General features: G+C 30.9%; 1 protein-coding gene across 1 annotated transcript; it reads right to left on the reverse strand.

The window, feature by feature from the left end:
• Positions 1–5,190: 5,190 nt before the first annotated feature.
• On the reverse strand, positions 5,191–8,526 carry LOC131850123 (UDP-glucuronosyltransferase 1-2-like). The gene is made up of 4 exons (XM_059200291.1): positions 7,985–8,526; positions 7,768–7,876; positions 6,316–6,538; positions 5,191–5,414 (listed from the first exon to the last, which is right to left on the reverse strand). Exons 1-4 carry the CDS (start codon positions 8,524–8,526, stop codon positions 5,191–5,193), a joined length of 1,098 nt encoding a protein of 365 aa, XP_059056274.1.
• Positions 8,527–17,596: the final 9,070 nt, after the last annotated feature.

The following is a 17,596-nucleotide window of genomic DNA, read 5'->3' on the forward strand; positions in this document are numbered from 1 at the left end:
CAATGTGTTATTCTGATGCTAAGCTAAGCTAAGCTATATTACTGTAAACTTTCTCCAATAATAATAATAAACCTAGACAATTCTTACAGACCATCTAGTCCCAAGTTAAGTAGAGCTTATGTTATGGGTACTAGACAACTGATATAAATACATAGATACTTTTTTAAAAAACACCTAGTACAATACAAACAATCACACTCATGAATACAAATGTTCGTATCGAGGAATCGAAACCGCGACCATTGGAATTAAAACGAGATGGTCAGACGGCCTTGATAGTCCATCGCTAAACCGATAAGCCATTGACAAAGTTTTCTGAAATCTGCTAGATTTAAACTCATGATCTTTTTTTCCCCTCCGTCGGATCCCAATTTAAACGGGGATCGACTGACTGACTGTCTGACGGGGGCTGAGCCGAGGTTCGAACCGCTTGCGGTGCCTTCAGACTAAAGTCGTATCCGTCAGGCGGGAGTTAGCCTTCAGCTGCTCCATAAGCCCTTCTTCGGGTTTGGAGTGCCATCTGCACTTGCCTCCTATCCTCCGGTGAAGCTGTAAATGCCAGCTGCGGCCAACAGTATTAGAGTAGTGGACAAAAACATCTTTCTTTTTAAGTCCGGATTATTTTATTATATAATATTATAAGGTCATGACGCTTTCTCTTCTCCCATTTAAAAGAATAAAGTAAATAAAACGTAAAGGCACTTTAGACAAGGACGCACTCTAATATGTCACGAATGTGCTAAGAGCAGATACTCGTATAAACTAATGCAGCAGCTCAGTACTAACGTCTCTTACTGCACTTTGTCAGTTAAACTCTATTAGTATATATGTAGGTTGCATTTTGCGGTGGTGTAGTGGATTAGCACTATGCCATTTGCGATGGCTTCGAAATCGATCCGTAAATTTATTTTAACTTTATTTACCTATAAAATACAGTACAAATATACCTACATCTATACACAATTATAGATATATGATTAATATAAGTATAACATATATAAGTATAGTAAATTATATAAATATTTGCAGTATTGGTCTGGATATTATCAATGTATAATATGTATTATTACAAATGTTTTCAGTAATTTATATTGTTTGTTAGTTAAAAAATAAATTAATAAATATATCTCTCAATTGTCTAATATTATAAGTAATACAAGCTTAAAAACCATATTTCATACATTAAAAATGCATGTAATTAAATAAATAAATAAATGTAAACATCATAAACCAGCTTTATTTTCACCGTAATCGGGTAAAATGTTTCTTTACAAAACGATGAGCACAACACTGAATATTCAGATAGTAATGAGGAATAAACTGAATCAGCCAATCATAAACAGTGTAATGAAATTCCGTGAAACAAGAAAGTGGCAAATTATGCTACAAATAAACAAAATAATGCAGGCCAACCTGAATCACAGATATGCTAATTTACATCATTTGGCAATAGCACCAGTTGCCGTTAGCATAAGCGGAGCGATTGTGACAAACTTAGTTTAATAGACTTTGAAATTTTTACCATACTTACAGGAAATTGTATACCAGTAGGGAATTCTATTTTTTATTTACCGAACTGCTAAATAAGTTCACGTTTAAATAAAAATGGTTTGTGTAATAAAGCTCTAAAGCATTTAAAGGCAACATTTGAGTTTTTCTTAAGATTAAAGGTACCGTCAAAAATTAAAATCCGTAAGACGTTTAATCGTGAAAAGGTTACAAAAACACAGAGAGATAAACACACTTAAATTAATAATATTTCTATTAAAGTATTGATTTTAGCTTTGTATACACATTTTTATTTCTATTTTAACTCTTATATATTTATGTATTAAATTGTAAACTTTGCTATAAATTTGTATTTATAATAAGCATTAGGATTTTTAACGTAAATGATAATTACCATTAAATTAATGTTACTCTGTATTTACTTAAAAAAAATACTTAAAGAGTAACAGACAAGTTTCTTGCTCTTCTTGTGATGAGTGTACGTTCCGTATAGGTATACAATTCTGGTTAGTTAGTTATAGTGGTAAAATATTAAAAGTGCTTATATTAAGTTTATTTGAATAAAAAATATTTCTGTTCTGTACGAAACGTAAGTGATAAATATACTCGGCAGAAAACCTATAATTACTTATGGTTATTTTTCTAGCCAGTATTCATCATTTATTTCTGTTTGTTCCCATATAAGTTTAATTCCAATTCTGTGAGGATTGTGTTGAAAAAAAGTCGAAATATAACAGTGATGTCCGCTTTCCGCTTACGTTCCGCTATGCTAAGCTGACACTCAATGTCATTAAATAACAGAAAACATTTCGTATAAATTTTCGCGAGTCTCACAGCAAAATAATCGTATTTTCGGTTCATTTGGTTGCTTCCTCTGCCTAATTTGCTATCTCCGCATAATCATTGCACGTAAATTTTATTCAGCGGAAGGTGGTATTAAATAAGACCCTTTTTCCAGTCAAAGCATGAGTTTCAATCATGATCTTACGCGATTTAGCTGATTTCTGAAGATGTAAACCTCCAAAGATAGATAGAAGTATATATATATTGAAAATGTTTTGTAATTGAAACTTGTTTGTTCAAATGGTATTAACCACATTACTTACCTGATATTTCATACATAACAAATATGTTATCTGTGCTTTTATTCATAACACCTCTAAATAACTATGAAATTAAAGTCAATGTCACAGATTTATGATACAGGTACACAATGGGCATGCAGGAGGATATATCATATTTATTAAATAATATTATAGGCTAAATTGATCGGATAGTATATTATTAATCTCCTAATAAAGATTATATAGGCATTAATGATAGATGGCCAAGATCTTTTAATAGATTGTAGAGGCATTTTGTTGGTATATACTCTCAATTACGGCATATATAATTTAACCACATCGTTTAACGATCAATTGAAGCTAGTTCGTGTTATTTATGTTTTTCTTTCACAAATATGAAAGGTTTACAGTAAAAATTTTCATAATTTCATTCAAAAGTCATTCCAGAATAGCTATCGCAAAATATTCAATGCAGGAATTTTATATTACTACAATTTCATTACTTTCTTTTTTATTTTACTATACAATTTTGAAATTGGAACATTCACAAATGAAACAACGGACCATCAAAAAATATCAATTCATCCACTTTTCTGCATTTTTTACGACAGACATGAGATATTAAACGACAATAGAATTCTCGAGGACGGAAGTCAATTTAAAAATTCCTATTTCAAAATACTCGTCGTTATTTTGTTCGAGTCACAGATGTCGTTTCGGAGTCGAAATGAAATTCTGCCGTCACTTGTTCATTGACAACTACGCACCGACGTGCCTTGAATCTTAAATACATTTTTCTGCCGACATTTTGATAGGTGTTTTGCTTTCTTGTACATCGATATTTCATTATGTAAAACAGTATTATGTAATACATCAGTATGATTCTCATCATGTGTTTACTATTCAGTTCTCATTTTGTTTATACGTGAAAGTAATCTACGATAAAACTTGATGTATTCAAAGAAATATTTCGCTTTTTATGAAATTAAGATTGACTGCTAGTGTTGGTACTTTGTTTAGGATATATGTAAGGTGTTTTTAAAGTACATGTTTATGTATATTATAAAAAACTTACAACTATCTAAAATTCAGTATCTACCCCAATATGTGTAGAAAAAAAAATATTTACGATATGTGATGTGTAGGTATTATGTTTAAATATTAAATGAAATGGAATGAACTATTCCATACAGATATTATCCCCGATACTTTTTATTAAAACCTTACTAATATTATAAACGCGAAAGTTCGTGAGTGTGGAAGGACAGATGAATATTTGTGACTCTTTCACGCAAAAACTACTGGATAGATTTTAATGAAACTTTTAAATAATATATCTCATACATCGTAGTAACGCATAGGCTATAAATTGCATACGGATGAAACCACGGGCACAGATAGCTGTACACGTGTACACTCGTGCGAAGCCGGGGCCGGTGACTAGTATATAATAAATTATACATAGTTCCTCACTTCTACTTTTTATTAATTAAAGTTTAAATGACTAGTTACAAATTCACATGAGATAATATAAAGTTTCCACAATGACAATATTGACGTATTATGTAGAAGTATAATAAACCTGAAAGAATTTTGATTATCGAAATAAATAATGCGATAACCAATAATGCAATAATGAATAATATTATGAATAGTTCCACTTCATAATATTCTGCGTGGGACATGTTTGCGGCAGGCGCGCGCAAATGACGGGCGCCATTTTGAATCACATGTTCTATCCACCAAACAACGTGCTCCATCGGCCGATGAGGCTGATCTGATAACAACTTGCGTAGATTAGCGATGTTGCGGCGGTAACTGTAAATTGAAAGTTTTCATTGATGTCATATTTTCATTGTCACTAATATTATAAACGCGAAATCTGTCGGTCTATCTGTCGCGCTGTCATGCCAAAACTACTGAACCGATTAAATGAAATTTGGTACACAGATAGTGTAGACCCTGAGAAAGGATATGGACTACTTTTTAATGTGATCCAAGTATCCATGCGCCCATGACATTATTACACGGGGATGAAGTTGAGTGTCAAAAATGTAACTTATTCTGAATGTGTTACCATTTCAGAAACCGTTTAAATGTGTAAGATATAATAATATGTTTAAAGTAATCAATGTAAGACCACATTTCATAACAGGAAGATTATAATATTGAAGACAAGACGACACTTACTATTTGTATTTGTAAGTCTATTTGCTTTAGTCGTTATTATTTTGCTTATACCACAATGATGGTAATCAAGGATATGGTATATGTACATACATTTATAAGCACCATCTAATGGTAAATAATTATATATTATAACAAAGTAAAAGATACAATTTGAATCATAATCAACACAATTTTGATTATGATTCAAATTATAAAAAATATTATCTTTACATAGTATAAAATAAAGTCACTTCCGATGTTATGTTAGATTTTTTAAACTACGCGACAGATTTCATTGCAATATTTACCAATAGATAAAGTGATTCAAAAGGAATGTTTATATGCATTAAAAATGTACACTCGTGCAAAGTTGGTACGTGTAGCTTGTAACTATTAAAAAAAATATAAACGAAATATGACTATAATCTATATAAATTATTAATTTAGTTTACCTTTCATCCGACAGTACAGTTTCAATTGTTTTTCTAAATATTTCAGCAGTGACAGTATGGAAATTAATCATATCACCAATTTTATGATATCTGTACTTTTCAGCATTGTAACATTGATCTCCTATAATTGGTACAGCAATTAGAGGAACTTCGGCAGCTATCGCTTCGTGTGTCGAATGTATACCTCCCTGAGTTATAAACAGTTTCATATTTGGATGTTCTGAAAAATATAAATCTGATTCAATTTAAGAAATAACAAGTAATACTACTTTTAAACACCATTGATTAATATATCCGTCATACTCGTGAACGGATGCTGCTTGTGGGGACTGACTAGTCTGTTCACGTTACGAACACTGATTAGACTTTTTGCTATTGTAATAACATATATTGTCACTTTTGTATAACATTTATTTGGAAAGAATACGAGCTGAGTTTCTTGTCAATTCTTCTCATCTCAAAATAATTCCGAACTGACGGTAGATTTGATATATCATAAGAGTCTGTAATAGACCTACATGAATAAAGATGTCTTAAATTTGAATGTGAAATTAGTACCTATATAAAAATTAATTCCTAATTCCTTTATTCACGCCACAACTTGGAAACGATTTAACAGATTATTAATATAGTTTAACGAGATTCAACACGAATAATTTTATGGAAAATCAAGGTATTTTCCTCTTTTGAGCTCGTGACCACAGCTAGTGCAACCTAGTAGAAACGTCGAGAGAATTATTCGTGTTAAAACCCGTTTAATTATCTTAATAATGTGTTCTAAACGCGACAGTATAAAAATAAGGGATTAACTGATTTCATTCATATATTTTTATCATTATCTCATTCTCTGTAGAAATGTTTAAATACAGAGATAAATTTAGAAGATTACCCAAAATTTCTCTTATTTACGATTATACCTAGAAAGACATGAAGGTTTATAAAAATGTTCTCGAATGTTCTTGATTACAAAAAAACTGTAATAGAATAACTATTAGTTTACTACTGAAATAATATACCTAATCTCTTTCATTCCACTGTAAGTAGTGAGGTTATACATATTATTTAAATCAGCAGAATGTTCACTATTGTTTTATTATTGTATATTTGAAAGAAATACTCACTCAGAAGTTCAGATTGCGGGACCCATTCTAAAACTTTAATATTTCTCGGTATATCAGAAAATTGATTCTTCCTAGATTTCCAAAGAATATTGTATGGCATCTCGGATAAAACATTCATAAACATTTGTAATTTATCTGTGGGTAAATCGGTCGTCGACACTGTCGTTCCAAAACTCACGTATATGACGCCATTTTCGGAAGTATCCAAATAGTTTTTTAAGTCCTGAAATATAGTGTCATTCAAATTTCACCGTATTATAGCTTTGAAAACAAATTAATGTGTAATTAATGCTAATTAGCATTATTAAGTAATTAATGCAAATAAGCTGTCGGGCCACCTGATGGCAATAAAATGGCAATCGTCTTGTATACATGAGTAGTGCGACGGATATGACATCATTATGCGATACCTGTAGTACTTCCTCAAGCGTTGACATTTCAGAGAACTAATTTTTTGTATACCGTATATTTTCTAGCCTACAGCACTGCGACCTACCGTGATCTAATGTGGCCTTTAGGCCTACCAGGGATAAGAGTTGAGGTATATTTTGGAGCCATGATTTTTATCTCCTCAGAATAGAGTGTATACTTTGGAAAGTACACACTTCAAGGCACAGACATCAGTTTATCATGTGATGCCTTTAGAACTCCTCATGCATTGCTATTCCAGAGGATTTCATTACAGCCTGCAAGTAGCTTAATTTATAAAAAAATAAAAAATATGTCTCATCTATCATCGCTACCAAGCAGCTTATATATCAAGACATTAAAAGACCATGTTAGAACAAACTTAGGCTGTTTCTTAGCACAGAAATGAGAAGAGGTCTGCTGCGGATCGACACCGTCAGGGTTGCGAAAGTTTGCTCGTGTATTCCAGAAGGAACATCTTGGAGTTTTGCCGGTAAGATCCAGCAGTACCCGTATATCACCCTGGGGTGGGATAAAAAAGAGTTAGAGTATCTCTGGTTTTATTTGCACCGATCAAACATTTCCTTTGTTAATAACTTAAACTTAATAATTTTTTTTTAGTTATTATATAATATCGCGCAGACATACATAAAACATATACTTGCACAACAGACAAACAGATAGCAAAATATAATATAAACAGATTATTTGAACAATTGTAAAATATAGACAATAACGCAAATGATATTTCAAGAACATAACCTTTTCTCTGACATTGGTGTCAAAATTGCCTGTAATCTCGTACTCATGAATGCAATCCAAACTCTAACATCAAATATCGAACCTACCTGTTTTAGTATTACATTACTTTGATAACAATTTCTTTAGTTTAAATTTAAACTATATATAACTTAATGAAAATTGCCGTTATTAAATCACCAGCTTATCTCATGCTATGGGAAGAATATAATCTTATAAACTTAGTAGAAAATCATATCATTCATGATTGCTTATAAATTAGAAGCATTGCACATAAATTTTTACCTGTGACAATTCTTTATGTGGGCCTCTATCTATTTCACCGTAAAATATAATACTGGGCGGTACAGGTTGATTATCTGCCCAAATTCTATGTACATTTAAAAACATCACACTATCATGATTATTATTAATATCTCTTATTGTTGGAATGTCGTTTCCAAAAATTTCACTCAGTTTTACATCATCATATTTTGTGTGATAGTATTCATGTTGTTCAAACCAAAAATGATTAAACATATTATTTAGTTTCTCCCAAAGAGTGAGATTATATAATCTTTGCTGCATATGCTCTGGATAAAATAATGGATGTACAACGCCTCCTAATGTATTAAGTTCATCAAAATGACCACCTAGAGAGGATAATCGTATTGTTGGTACATTAAATAGATGTGCCAATACTGTATTCATTCTACCTCCTGCTTCGAATAATACAACGTCATAACTTCTTTTTCCATCTTTGATCAGCTTTTGCACTTCTTTAGATTTCAATTGAGCATTACATATATTTGTAGTGTATTTAGAAAATATTTCTTTCTGACTTTTGGTATCAAAAATATTATTATCTGTGACATATTCCATTAACCTTTTACTAACGTTATCTGTTGTATATTTCATATCGATTTCAATGAGGTTGGATGGGACGCTCCCGTTGGTAAAAGCAGGGAGTGGGGTTACTATTACAACGTTTGATCCTCGTTTTGCAAGTTCTTGAGGGACAGGTCTCATAGCTATTTGATGACTGTCTATTGGAGCTGACAGCATACTTAGAATTCTTCCACATCTTTTTCCATTGGCAATATTTGGTAATAATAATAGTGGTAAAAAAGTTATCAGGGAAACCATCATATTTTTTTACTTTAAAATATTGATTGTTAACTGATTAAATATATCACGTACTAGACGAATAGCAATAGTTTGACTTTGAGACAGAATAATGTGCAGTGGATCTATTTATAGGTCGACATGTATCACTATAAAGTCGTAGAGTTGCCATGTTAAAATTTATTTATTACCCCAATGTTAGGTACATTGTACAGGAAGTAATTTATAGTGTGAGTGATAATTAAGTAATGTATTTAGAACAAGATTGTATGTCTGTTGTAAATCGACTTTACATTTGAATTATATTATTTAGATATTATTTATGAATATATTTATGGTATAATATTATTTATGAACAGCCGATAATGCTACCATTTATCCCATACACTTGTCACGGTAATCTTATTACGAACTACGTATTGTCCATACTTAGAGTAATGGTGTAATGGTGTGTGATTGATAATCAAATAAACAAAAAGATGAAAAAATATTTAAAAAATTAAGAAAGAAATTCAGTTCAGTCGTTTTCCATTCATAAGAAAGTAAAATATGCTACATGAATAAATTATGATTGATTTGAATTGGTTTATTTTTTATTAAATAAATATAGATACTTATTTTTATTCACTGAAGTTTGTTGACAAGTTATAGCTCAGATTTCTTAATTGATTCATCTTGATATAGTGTATATAATTGTAAATAACAGTGAAAAAAAAAATTTATTAACGCATATAACGTATTTTCCTAAAACACCCATGTGTTATATAAATACTTAACAGATCTGGATAAGTGGTAGAGACTGCTATTGTTACCATGTTATTCATATTTTAAATGAATAATAATTATAATAATAAGAGTTTATTTCTATTTATATAAATAAATATTATTTGTAGTAAGAAAATCTTATTGTTATGAATATAAATATAAAATAAATTATTTCACAATACTGGATACTATATATAAACTGCGTGAGTCTTATTCTTTTAACTGAATATAAACTTTAACTATCGACCCCGCAAACGTTGTTTTGCCGTATAAATTAAAATCGCTATTAAAAACCAATTTTTTATTCATGGGTGAAAATTTAGGGTTGTATGTATTTTTCAATCCTAAATAATTATAAAATAAAAATGAAATGTTATGTCGACAAAATAAAAAAATAAATTTTTGTGTGGATATCCCTTACCACTTAGAGGTATGAAAAATAGATAGTAGCCAATTCTCAGATCTACTGAATATGCATATAAAATTTCATAAAAATCGAACAAGCCGTTTGACAGGAATATGGTAACTAACATTGTGACACGTAAATTTTATATATAAGATATATTTTCTATAAACTAAAAATCCATCACTTTTTGTTTTCACAATAAAAATAGTGAATCCATTTATATTCAAAATATTTAACGCTGCTTATATTGCACATTTATGGGCTTAACTCAAAAGTTATAAATTTTGGAAAGTCCACAATATGTCTTTATATTTCAAGTAAAATTTCTAAAATTTAAAATTTCTGAGTTACACCAGTATTGTACGAGATAGGTGATATGTTAATATCTTACAAAACAAAAACATTATGTATTACATTATACTGTTATCAATTCGTTTTGTAATAGTATAGTACTGAAATAAATTACATGGGATTAATGTACTATTATCAGTTAACTAGCAATATATTATATAACACGGGCTCGATGATCTAGCGGTTTAGTACCGATTTACTTCCGTGGTCGCGGATTCTATTCCTCGCACAGTACAAACATTTGTATACATGACTATAATTGTTTGTATAGGTCTGGATGTTTTCTATGTATTTTACGTATATGTATACATATTTAAAAAAAAACTGTTTAAGTATTTATATCACTTGTCAACAACATAACATAAGCTCTGCTTTCCGTGGGACTAGACGGCGCTGTGTTAATTGTCCAGGATTATTTATAACAATTGTCTTAGCGAAAGAAAATTTGTAATGAGAAACATACAATCCAACATGTAGACTCCATGGTATTTCTCTGTCCATATACAAAAACTATTAAAAAAAATCATATGACGAAAACAGTTCTAATTTGTGTATTCTAAGAAAAATATACAAAACCGTTTTTCATTGAATACTTAAATTACTTTCTTTCATTGCATTTTTTCATTATTTCAATTATTCGAGACGTAAAGAATAGTTTTCTGAAACTAAAGGACCTGCAAAGTAAATACTTAATATATTTATTCTAGTAATATTTGCCACGACTCTATATATTTTAATTATATAAAGTTGTGTTTATTTATTAAAATTAAAACAACAATTGTTTAAACTACTAAATCCATACAATTCAGCTTAGATTAATTATATTTAGTAAGTTTGAGAATCAATAATAATAATTAGATTTAGTAAACTTAAGTATCAATAATAATATAATTATAATTAATAATTGGACGGCCTTGGTGGTTTAGCAGTTTAGCACGCCGCCTTACTTTCGACAGTCGCGGGTTCGATTCCTCTCACGGCATAAATATTTGTATTCAGGAGTATGGCAGTTTGTATCGGTCCGGGTGTATACATACGTATGTATTAAAAAAAACTATGTATTTGTATCACTTATCTAGTACTCATAACACAAGCTTTACCTAGCTTAACTTGGGTCTAGATGGCGCTGTGTGAATTGTCCTAAGATTATTATTATTATTATTGATAATTTTTTTTATATATTCCATTTTAGAAGGAAGGAAGATCATGCTTATGATTTTTATATAATAGATTAACATTAGGAAGTAGAAATTATATACTGACATTGGCTTCGCAGTAAACATGTCCTAACTTTACTGTGAAACCAAGAAAAGTAAAACTTCTTGAAGGGCACAAATTTCGCTCGCCGCCATTTTATCTTGCACGAAATATTTCATACGAGATCTGAGAAACATTACGTAGGCCGTACATATCGCGAATACGATTCTATATCTTGTATGAAAGTTTTTACCTTAGCAAACTTTCAAATTCTGATTTATGCTTTAATATTTCCCGTTATCAGTTCGAGTAACATTTTTATTGCTTACATTCCCAATAAAATTGTGTCACAATAGATAAAATACCTGAAGTATATTATGCCTACTAATACATATTAAACGCGAAATTCTTGTATGTATGGATGTATGTTTGTGACTCTATCACGAAAAAAATACTAGACGGATTTTAATGAAACTTTACAGTAATATAGCTGACACATCAAAATAACGCAGGGGCATATAATTTAAAAGATATTATGTAAATCTTGCGACATATAACCATAAATGTCAAGCAAGGAAAAAAATCTCCCATCTGCGAGTGATCCAGCATGCGCTGCAGTCGTTAGAGTCATATGAATATGTATAAGAGTGACATTTTTCTACGAGCCATTTCCGTAGTTCTGTTTTAAAACTAATGACATCTGGTAATTACCTGTGGTATTTTATTAAATCATTTATTCAATTAAACTTAATTTAAGCGCTTTTGAATAGTCATAACAATTTTTTTAACTACCGCTCGTTCGGAAAGCTGTCTCATTACAAGAAGAACGAGCAAGAAACTTGTGTGTTGCTCTTTTAAATAATCCTTGTAAGTTTACATTTACAAGTCGAAACGTGTGAATACAAACTACCAACCACTTTCTCTAAAGTTCTGTAAAGTGGCATTCTTAATTTAGTTGGGTCTGTTTGTGTAAACATAATATATCCATGGACAATTCACACAGCGCCATCTGGGTAGCTAGTCTAACGCAAGGTTAGAAGAGCTTATATTATAGGTATCTCTATACTCGATAACTAAAATAAATCGTAGCCGCTGCTTGGAGAAATATTGTTTGTAGGCCAACAATATTTAATTGCCTGTTGAATACTCGTAGCAGCAATCGGTTTGCTTCAAAAATCGATTTTTACACCTCTATAATTGCAAATGAATGGCGTTTCTTGCATCCATGTATGTTGCGTTGGGATAATTGTACTCGCTGTTTTTTACCTTACAATGCTTGAAGGACTAAATTTTATGTGAATCTCAACGAGGTTCGAGGTATTAGTTGTATGTAATAATTATAAAACACCAAATTTGTTAATTAAATTGTAATTATATTTTATTATTATATTTATTTATTTATTTTCTTCTTGTGATGAATCGGCATTCCGAATGAGTGGTAGAATCAAAATTTGACTATTCAAAAGTGCTTGTAATGAGTTTATTTGAATAAAGATTATTTCCATTTCCAATTTTCTAATTTCTATTTATTAAAATGTCGATATCATTAGCGGTGTAACAAAATATTGAAGAACATTAAAACAAAACAAATGACAATCGTAATCATGAGAACAGAGCGTTCTATATTTGAATATTATGAGTAAATTATGAAAGAGGTTTTAACACTTATTTTTGTTGGAGTTTCCAACACTAGACAACTGAGATAAGTGTGTGTGCAGTGTTCTGAACCGCCAGACCACCAAGGTCGTCATATATATGAATCTAACGTAGCAGGGGCAAACCTACGTCAATATTTTGATAAATTTGGATTAATAATATTTTCCATCACCGGAGAGTCAGTCAGAAATAAATTGACGCACAAAGATTTTGGTATCGACAAGATTTGAATTCATGACTATGACGATGCACGCTATTATTGTATATGATATTGTTTATTACTTATTGTTTGCGACTTTTAGTGAGAAGAGGGTCTTGATGGTTTAATAAAAATCGGAGATTCCTGGCTAGTTTTTAATTTACTTGATAAAGGTTTACAATGGTTGAGTATGATGGGCGTATATGATCGTTGAAGATTTTGAATATGAACTTATAACGGTTATCATGTTGTTTCTGGCCCGCTGAAATGCCAACGTTTCAGGGTTGCAATACAAAAAATAATATTTGGGCCACATATAGTAGTAGTAGTAGTAGTCCGCGCCTCAACACTTATATAATCATTGTTCTTTTATCGCCATTTATCTGCTGTTTTTCTGTCTATTCTTTCTTTAGATATTTAATAACTATCTTCCTTAAAACAACCATCTCTTCATAATAATATCTACCTGCATTGTAATACAGTTCCTTCTCTCACAGTGACGTTTGGAATCAAAACCTAATTATAAACTATTAGAACACGACGTTCCGAGTAAATACTTAACCTATTTTCATAAAGTCTAACTAGGTATATGAAATCCAAAGTGCCATCTAGCGTACAGCCGTCTTTCAGAATAATCTGTTTTTTATCACTATTTTATCATTGCAGCGTTGTTAAGAAATATAAATTGACAGGCAGTTTATTTTTATTGCTAACCAGATTTGAAGTCTTGATCTTTAGGGTTGAAGTCGAGTTCTTTACGCGAATTGATCCTTTGGTTTTAAAATTGGCTGAATCGTGTAATGTAACACAAAAATAAAAGAGAACCCTTCGTAGGTAGGCGGTTTGATCCAGTTATTTTCAGAGTCACCCCGAACCTTTTGGAATTGAAAATCCCTCGAAATTGAAATCCGGAATACATTAAAAGTATCCGATAGCCGAATGAGTGACGTTATTTTTCTTTCTAATCACTTAATCCCGTTTTATTTTTCTGCGAACCCCTTTTTTAATAGGTCACATGTGCACCTCGAGTGAAACGGAGTTAAAAACGATACTAAATTACAGGAGATGAATCATTTATACACACATAATCTTAGGTACTTAATATTACATTTAATATAAATTAAAAAAAATCACATAAAGTTTTTTTTTTGAAAAAAAATATAAGGCACATTATTTATGTACGAATACGATATTAGTAAATATAAGCAACCTATTTGCCAGCTCAAATAATAATAATAAATAAAATACCCTGGACAATTAACACAGCGCCATCTAGTCCCACAGTAAGCAGAGCTTGTGTTATGGGTATTAGACAACTGATATAAATACACAGATATTTTTGGTTTGGTATTTACCATTGTTTGATACATACATACTCGTAATATACATAGAAAACACCTAGACTGATACAAACAATCATACTCATGAATACAAATGTTTGCACCGTGGAGGAAACGAACCCGCATCGAGCGAAAGTAAAGCGGTGTGGCTAAACCGCTGGACCACCGAGGCCCTCAAAATTATTGTTCAACTATTTAAAAAAACACTATCAGATATTTGTTAATGAGATAACATTTTTATCTGTCTGAGAAATTAAGTCGGAAGTCTCGCAAGTACGATAAAACTTCCATTTGCAAAGAAAGTTAGCAGAGCACGAAATAAGTATAAGGAATTTATTCTTGAATTATATTTAATGCTTATGTTGTGTGTAATTTAATCTTTAATGGTATAAGAAAATCTCTTTAATGTTATGATTATATAGCCTATATGGGTAGCCCCATAAATTAGGTTAAATGTTAAGGGGAGAGTCTCGACAATGGGGAGAGAATAGTATTGCATATAAATGGTGAAGTAATTCACAAAAAATAATTTAAAAAATGGTGATGATGATATGTAGCAGAGATATTTTGATTTTGTAACACGAACTAATTCCAATATTATTATTCAAACACTAAAAATGACCTAACAAAGTGTGCAGTGTTATGGAATTGTCCCTTCTTATTATTATTACTCAAAGTATACTAGCCTATTTCTGTTAATTACTTAGGACCCTTTGTGACTGTTATCCCAGTTAAGTCCATACATGTAGGCCTATATTTAATATTCTTTCTTATTCCACTAATGTGGAACGGCCTCGGTGGTCTAGTGGTTTTGCACACCGCTTTACGTCCAATGGTCGCGAGTTCGATTTCTTGCACGGTACAAACATTTGTATTTATAAGCATGATTGTTTGTATCGGTCTGGGTGTATATATGTCTTTACAAAAAAACGTATCTATGTATTTATTCACTAGTCTAGTACCCCATAACACAAACTCAGCTTAACTTGGGTCTAGATGGCGCTGTGTGAATTGTCCAAGTATATTATTATTATTGCTATAACTATTCAATAATATACTAAATTGTTATATAAAAAAAACTCTATTAGTTAGAACAAATTACTATGGAGGATCTATAATCTGCAAAATGGCATTTTGAAATCTTGATTTCACCATAAACTTTACAACGCTCATGACAATTTGATCATTTATAACAGCCTCGATATGTTCTAATCAACTGTAAAATGATGGATTTTAATGAAATTTTACAGCAATATACTTTACGCATTAGAATTACATATAGGTTATAAATTTCATACTAGTGAAACAGACAACATTTAAAACTTAATTTTATATATGTACATTTGTACAACTACATAAAACCACTTCTGTGATCGAGTATTGACCAATATCAAACAGTATCAGTATACTACGAAATTGAACTGAAATTTACATTCTACAGCAGGTGTTGCAGGAGCAAACTTTTCAATTTAATAGAATTCCTCGAGTTTAATTTCCGTGGGGGATTAAAGCTATCAACCAAAAGTGAGGCACACTATATTTGTAAAGAGCTCAATAGTGAGTCAAGCGGCTGGATCCAGCACGTATATATATACTGCTCCAATCAGGCGTGATTGATATTTTCTATTGTACAGCGTTTGCTTGTTGCTTGAATCGAGTCTTTGTTACTAACAATTTGTTTCTATCGCAGTTTTGCACGGGTGCTATTCTTAACATTTATTTTATTATCATTACATAGTGTAAAACAAAGTCGCTGTCACTGTCTGTCTGTCCCTATATATGCTTAAATCATTAAAACTATGAAACGGATTTTGAAGCGACGGAGTTTTTTTTAATGGATAGAGTGATTCAAGAGGAAGGTTTATATATATATATATATAACACATGTATACCCGGGCGAAGCCGGGTCGAGTAGCTAGTTACCTATAAATAGAAACAGCACTAGGGATATCAAGTCATGATTTGAAGTTAAAGCGTCATGAATAGTCATTCCTGAATTCATGCTATATGAATATAGACTATGACGTCATACTCCTTACCATAGTCTTCATACTGTTTTATTTCCATTCTTGTATGCGGTCTGACACAAGAACATAGTAAAGTCAGAACTTAATCTGGGAATATCATGAAAGAGCATCGCATCTGATTGTTAACGGACATAGAATCTGTTTTAGTAGAAGTACCGGTTATTAAACGATGTGGAAAATTTTCTAGTCGACTATTTTCAATATAATATTACTAACATCCATACAATTTTAGAATAAAATCTTTTTTGTATATAAATAATACATGAAACACAGTATAATATGACGGATTTATTCTATGAAATGATGCCTTCCAGACAACCTTTATATATCTGCAACGAGACAAAAGAAGGCTTACAGTCTATAAAAAGAAGTTAAAATTTTACTAGTTTAAAATAAGTCTGAAATAAAGTAATATTGATAAGTGTGAATTAAACACTATTTCTATGAAAAGGAGCAAATCATTTTTTAAAGACGTGCATCGATATTTTTTTTTATTTTCACATAATTCTAATGACAATCTTACTGATTATCTCATGGAAAAAAATGGCCAATAGATAAACATCACTACGGACATTACAAAGTGAATGATAAGTAAAATATTGAGTTTTCCTTGCAATTTCAATGACATATCTCTACCTTCAGAACTGATGGAAGATTACAAATGTGGCTGTTTGTCGGCAAAAATAGTTGTGCAAAAAAACATCTAATATAAAGTTATTTGTTTCATAATCAGATGAAAAAACTGTTTACTAGGTTAAAGAAGACTATAAAACTGTTATTAATAGAGAAAAGGAAAATTTGTACATTTATTTTTAGTTAGCATAATAAATTTATCATAATACGAAATTATGATACTTTTATAACATGACACATGATACATATACCATAAAAGTATCATAATTTCGTAGTAACGCTCTTTTCCCTAATTAAACCGCAATATATGGGCAACAATCTCTAAATTGCTTCGGGTCTGCTTATCTGGATACCCAGATGTTTCGTTGTTGAATAATTTAAACAACATTTATCTGGACGGCTGATGGTTAGTTGGTCAGATGGTCAATCATCATAT

Source organism: Achroia grisella, unplaced genomic scaffold (genome assembly GCF_030625045.1).
Source record: "Achroia grisella isolate CSIRO2021 unplaced genomic scaffold, CSIRO_AGI_Agris_v1 utg702, whole genome shotgun sequence".
In the NCBI taxonomy this organism is placed as follows: Eukaryota; Metazoa; Arthropoda; class Insecta; order Lepidoptera; family Pyralidae; genus Achroia; species Achroia grisella.